The sequence below is a fragment of the Branchiostoma floridae genome, chromosome 13 (genome assembly GCF_000003815.2).
Source record: "Branchiostoma floridae strain S238N-H82 chromosome 13, Bfl_VNyyK, whole genome shotgun sequence".
NCBI classification, from domain to species: domain Eukaryota; kingdom Metazoa; phylum Chordata; class Leptocardii; order Amphioxiformes; family Branchiostomatidae; genus Branchiostoma; species Branchiostoma floridae.
In genome coordinates, this window is record NC_049991.1 from 22,186,435 (window position 1) to 22,192,843 (window position 6,409).

Consider the following 6,409-nt stretch of genomic DNA (forward strand, 5'->3'; position numbering starts at 1 on the left):
CAAGAACAGCTTGTGCCGAACCTACCCTCCTTAGGCCATTATTAAACCCTACCTTTTGTTTAGGGAGAAGAGGATTTTTTTTTTGTCCTCAGGGGGGGACTTTACTCCGTGGGAACCGTTCGCACAATAGTGCCACGTTGACCCCCGGTTAGGAGGGGGGGGGGGCAGATCCCCCCTTTTCCGGGATCATTTTCTGCCGAGTTCCCAGACAGTGCCCTTGGGGAGTACGGACCCCCCCCCCCCCCCCAGGCTTCCCTCAGAGCGTTACCATGGTTACGCTGTGAACCCGGGTGTGGAACTGTGGTTATGTGGGGCTGTGAGTTCGGCAGGTACCTGTTTCACTGTCGCCTCGTCACCAGCTGACTACGAACTAACGTTACGTACGGGAAATTAAATAGCAATTTGTACTTATGATAGGAAGATGAAATAATCGATATAACGTTACTAAAATGCCCCCCACCCTTCTTCCTAGTGTGGTTTACTCACTGAGTACTTATCATAGCTGGACAATTTTACCATAAGGAAGGTAAAGTATGTCCTGATTACAAGTTCCGTGTTATGGGGGGGGGGGGGGTCTGAGTTGTAACGATAACTCTAGTAAGTTTTCTATTCAAGAAGAAACATGAAAAGATACAAATGAAAGGACAGAGACGAAGTGCCGAGCTGAAGTTGTGACAAGTCATATTAACGCCACCACTTGTACTATGAGAAAATATTTGACAAGACCATTAGGATTTGTAAATAAATACATTTACTATTCTAGTAAATGAATAAAATTACGTTTGGTCAGTCCAGGTGTGTTCTCACACCATGATAGTACCGAACATACGGCAGCCACTTCACTTTACGAATAGAGCGTCATGTTTAACATGTCGGTGAAGGATAGACATGCAGGCAATACGATACACTCTGTAACGTTCAGTTACTCAAGCAGCTGGGTAGATTTTAGAAACGGTCTTGGAGAACAAGTTGTAACCACAAACAAATCGATGTGCAAATTAAGCGAAGACGGATTTCAGATTGTCCAATACAAACTAAAACAACAATAACATACGATAATAACATTGAAATCTTAATAAAAGCATAGCGTTTTCATCTTTGCCCAAATGAAAAAGTAACCTTCGTCATCGTTATTGATGTGCTCAGACTATATGACATGTTTCCATGCCCAGAATCATTTGGACAGCGTTGAGTCTACGCTACACTAACTGCAGTACAGCAGGGGGCTGGGAGGGGGCGTTGTCCCATTGTGGGCGTGTCGACCATATCTTGGACAACAACAATAACAAATGGTTCTCTTGGATAGAAAATAATACAGGTGAAGTTTACTTGCATTAGTTCACACCCGGAGGATAATTGCAAGTGCATGGTAGAAACATAGGAAACATACATTTGACAATAGACAGTGGTTGACATTATTGTATTGTAAACAGAGACAACTTTAAAACTGAACTGAACTGTTGGCTCGGTCAAGATCAAAAACTGACTTGGCACTGGCTCCCTCTAGAGGAGTAGTGCAAAACTGCAGGGAGGAAGAGTGTACGTGTGTCAAAGGTGAAGTGTGAAACTTCAGCTGAGAGGGGATAGCGTAGCGCTCATCAGCTGTGTCTGTCTGTCCTCTGGCCGCTCTGCTCGCGCAGACAGGTGAGAGAACACCTGCACAGGTGGGGACACACACCTGAACGTCCCTGTACTGAAACTTCCAAGCAGATGTATGGAAATGTGTCTGTATTTGTCTGACAATGTGTTTGTCTATGTCTGTGTGTGTGTGTGTGTGTCTGAGTGTTTGTGTGTGTGTGTGTGTGTTTGTCTATGTCTATGTGTGTTTGTGCGTGCGCGTGTGCATCCCTTTGTGTGTGTGAGTGTGTGTCTGTATTTCTGGATATTTTTGGGATAGCATAACTTCAGAACCTCTGGATGGATTGTAATTATATGTGGGGAGATTTGTGGACGAAGGTCAAGGTCGATTTTGGATATCCTGGTGTGTGACCTTGGTACTGCAGCAAAACTACAGTTTTTCGTATCTCTTGTCCAGGAAATGCCACGATTTTTTGGCAATTTGTAGTTTATACTGGTGGTGTGTGTTGTTATTCTCAACACAACAAAACACAACAAAACAAAACACCAGAAAAAAGATCAAAGAAGGCAGAAAACTACAAATATAGCCTGAGCCACACATCTGCTTGGAGTTTCCTGTGCTTGCCTGTCCACATGTGCTGTTGTCACCTTGTTTACTTCTGGTTGTTTGTTTATTTACAGGTGCTGTTACCATGGCAACCTTGCAGCGATATGCATGGTTTGTTATTGACCGATATTGTTGTTTATTTACAGGTGCTGTTACCATGGCAGCCATGCGACTGTACTATTTGTTGTTCCTTGCCGTCCTCCACCACAGACCCTCTTCAGGTGAGTAACTTCCCCATAAAATCAGTTTTTATTACTTTTCTATCAATGGTGTAAATATGCAGTACTGTGGTGAGCAGCTAGGTGGCACCACTGCACAGGGAAGATTGCAGTGTCAGGGATAGTCTGTGTAACACAAACTCTGCTGTCTGGGGCTGCTATAAGCGAGATTTAATCAGTCTATGTCCAGGATGTCATCACACAAATCATCAAGCAACAAAAACCTGTTTTCCTCAGCATAGACCCTTACAGAGGCTGACCTGTCCAATACGGACGTTAAGCCTTGGTCAGCTGTTTATTGTGCTTTAGTGCACCTTGATTTTAAATTTCACCTCTAACCGTGTCCTTTCTCCCCCCACCCCCCAGGGGAGGGACCCCCACCCAGGGGGAGGATCCCCACCCAGGGGAGGGCCCCCCAGTGGCAGGACACAGACATGCCGTACGAGGAGCTGATAGCGAGGCTAGGCGAGGGGACCGTCCGTTTGTTTGACGTGAGGGAGCCGATAGAACTGGTGGAGGATGGGGAGATACCGGGCGCGGTGAATATACCACGTAAGTATGCTGTGAACATTCCACGTAAGTACGCTGTGAACATTCCACGTAAGTACGCTGTGAAACATTCCACGTAAGTACGCTGTGAACATTCCACGTAAGTACGCTGTGAACATTCCACGTAAGTACGCTGTGAACATTCCACGTAAGTACGCTGTGAACATTCCACATGAGTATGCTGTGAACATTCCACGTAAGTATGCTGTGAACATTCCACGTAAGTACGCTGTGAACATTCCACATGAGTATGCTGTGAACATTCCACGTAAGTACGCTGTCAACATTCCACATGAGTATGCTGTGAACATTCCACGTAAGTACGCTGTGAACATTCCACGTAAGTACGCTGTCAACATTCCACATGAGTATGCTGTGAACATTCCACGTAAGTACGCTGTGAACATTCCACGTGAGTACGCTGTCAACATTCCACATGAGTATGCTGTGAACATTCCACGTAAGTACGCTGTGAACATTCCACATGAGTATGCTGTCAACATTCCACATGAGTATGCTGTGAACATTCCACGTAAGTACGCTGTGAACATTCCACGTGAGTACGCTGTCAACATTCCACATGAGTATGCTGTGAACATTCCACGTAAGTACGCTGTGAACATTCCACATGAGTATGCTGTGAACATTCCACGTAAGTACGCTGTGAACATTCCACATGAGTATGCTGTGAACATTCCACGTAAGTACGCTGTGAACATTCCACGTAAGTACGCTGTGAACATTCCACGTAAGTACGCTGTGAACATACACCGTGAGTACGCTTTTGATATTCTGAGTGGGTACAATTTTAACATAAATGTAAATGTAAAATGGGTCTATGGGCGCTGTAAACATAAGATGTACTCCAGTAAGTCTTTTATAGTTTTTAAGGCAGCAGCGTCAGTGGGTTGTGTGCTTTTAAGGGCACAGTATTGGAAGAGGAAGCCCTTCCCTCTCCTCCCATCACCTTTTACCTCCTCAACTAAAGTCAGGTACCCATTTTTACACCTAGTGAGGAAAATCGTGTAAAGTGCCTTTTCCAAGAGCACGAGATCGGTAGCACAACAGGATTTGAACCCAGGACCTCTGTCTCCTGGGCCACACACCCTGCAGTTACGCCACACGACCCCACCCTAACTGTGTAATGTGATCTCCGACTCCTGCAGTTGGGGATGTTGAGGAGGCGTTCCAGCTGCCCCCTAGAGAGTTCCGGGAGAAGTACAGCTGTGAGAAGCCGGGGAAGGATGATGATGATGTGGTCACCAGCTGTCTGGCCGGCGTGCGGAGCTTCGACGCGCTCGAGACGCTACGGAAGCTCGGGTTTCACAAGTAAGACTTCAATCAATCAATCAATCAATCAATCAATTAATCAATCAAACAAACAGTCAATCCATCCATCAATCAGTCATCAATGATCATGACAAAAGAATCCATCTGTGTTAATAAGAGTCAAATCTTTGACGGATCAACTCTAGTCTTTGTGACGTCAAGTCATGTAGATGGAACATGTGATTCATTGAGCAGTGGATCATAAGTGACAGTAAGTGAAAAGATGTTGTTTACATCAGGGCTTTACAACCATCCCTCAGCAGAGACGGGGGGCGCCACGGACTTCCTGGTGGGCTCCTGGAAAAGTCCCAGCTGATGTTTATGTTTGTGTTTATGTTTATGTTTATGTTTATGTTACAGAGTGAAGCACTACCCTGGTGGGTTCCTGGAAAAGTCTGAGATGTTGTTTATGTTGTTTATGCTATAGAGTGAAACACTATCCCAGTGGGTTCCTGGAAGATTCTCAGCTGATGTTTATGCTGTTGTTTGTGTTTATGTTTATGTTGTTATTTATGTTTATGTTACAGAGTGAAGCACTACCCTGGGAGGGGGAGTATTCCTGGAAAAGTGCCAGCTGATGTTTATGTTGTGGTTATGTTTATGTTACAGAGTGAAGCACTATCCCGGTGGGTTCCTGTATAAGTCCCAGCTGATGTTTATGTTTATGTTTATGTTTATGTTACAGAGTGAAGCACTACCCTGGGGGGGGGGGGGTATTCCTGGAAAAGTGCCAGCTGATGTTTATGCCGTTGTTTATGTTTATGTTTATGTTACAGAGTGAAGCACTATCCTGGTGGATTCCTGGAAAAGTCTCAGCTTATGTTTATGTTGTTGTTTTTGTTTATGTTTATGTTACAGAGTGAAACACTATCCCGGTGGGTTCCTGTATAAGTCCCAGCTGATGTTTATGTTATGTTTAAAAATTGTTTATGTTTATGTTACAGAGTGAAACACTACCCCGGTGGGTTCCTGGAATGGTCGGAGCGATGCGAACAGGAGTGGAAGGCGAAAGATGAAACCAAGGACACCAAAAACTCCATAGAGACCCCCACACCCGTAGATAAAAAAGAAAGCGGGAACACAGAAAACCCCACAGCACCCCCCACCCCTCCCAACTCGATACCTTCCCCACAAGACAAGACAGAATTGTGATGGCGTTAGACATTTTTAACAGATTTAAGGCCATTTGGATTTGATCAATGGATGACATTCTCACACGCATCAATTTTTGGCTGTTCCAATAAAAGATGTTTATTAATTTCAACCGTACTGGATATCGTACAAATAGCTGCAAAATGAGCCAGAACTAACTATCTGAACATTGACACTTACATGTACATTGTATGTGCACATGAATGCCGAATGTTTCAACCAGATAGTGAGTGAGTGAGTAGAATATGTGAAAGAACAAAAATGAAAGTCCATTATTCGGTACACCATACTCAGTGTGTTCAGTCATTTGTTCAACCTTCCTGACCATTTGATTTTATAATGAAGGTAATTCTTTTTTTTTGCCATTTTTTTTTATTTGCACCCTCGCGTAACCATTTTGGGGTTCCCAGAGGATGTCATCCACGTAATCAAATCGACATGGCCTAATCAATTATACTACTGCATGTACACGTTGTAAATACTGTAACATCAAATTCATTTTTGTCTTTAAACAGCTGCAGTAATTGTACTTGTTGCACTTCGAAACGTGGAAATTATCGGGTTGTAAAGCAATGAGATTATTTGACCATCCATAAGGAGATTTAAAATTATAGCGAAATGAAGATCAGGAACATGGGTTCTTTGTTGTCGTTTTTTCTAGAATCAGCCCACTTCAAGGCAGGAATTGTTACTCTCCAATCAGAGGTTCGGCTCTGGCTTTTTTTGGGACGTTTTTACAAATGGGCGTTTTTATCAGCCTGTCTATTTTGTGCTGTTTTCTTTTTTGGCAGGAAGGCACAAATTTTGTAATTGCTTGTTGGCAAAAATGTTACATGCAATATAGAAACTGAAAATATGTGCACCGCTCCAATCTATGTGTACAAACCTGCCTAATGTCGCTGGTGTAACACAAAGAACGGACAAACCAAGCACTTAGGCTTTCCATTTTTTTATCATCTGAAACTGTCACTTTGAC

At 43.7% G+C, this 6,409-nt stretch overlaps 1 protein-coding gene across 1 annotated transcript; it reads left to right on the forward strand.

The window, feature by feature from the left end:
• Positions 1–2,781: 2,781 nt before the first annotated feature.
• LOC118429101 (thiosulfate sulfurtransferase/rhodanese-like domain-containing protein 3) lies at positions 2,782–5,634 on the forward strand. The gene is made up of 3 exons (XM_035839477.1): positions 2,782–2,955; positions 4,119–4,281; positions 5,226–5,634. Exons 1-3 carry the CDS (start codon positions 2,838–2,840, stop codon positions 5,431–5,433), a joined length of 489 nt encoding a protein of 162 aa, XP_035695370.1. The 5' UTR covers positions 2,782–2,837; the 3' UTR covers positions 5,434–5,634.
• Positions 5,635–6,409: the final 775 nt, after the last annotated feature.

What these genes read in the sequence shown, in the direction of transcription:
- LOC118429101 (XM_035839477.1), top strand. Translation starts at nt 2,838, where the DNA reads ATGCCGTACGAGGAGCTGATAGCGAGGCTAGGCGAGGGGACCGTCCGT. An exon ending in GGGCGCGGTGAATATACCAC is followed by an intron (nt 2,956 to 4,118) that starts GTAAGTATGCTG and finishes CGACTCCTGCAG; the next exon opens with TTGGGGATGTTGAGGAGGCG. An exon ending in CGGAAGCTCGGGTTTCACAA is followed by an intron (nt 4,282 to 5,225) that starts GTAAGACTTCAA and finishes TTTATGTTACAG; the next exon opens with AGTGAAACACTACCCCGGTG.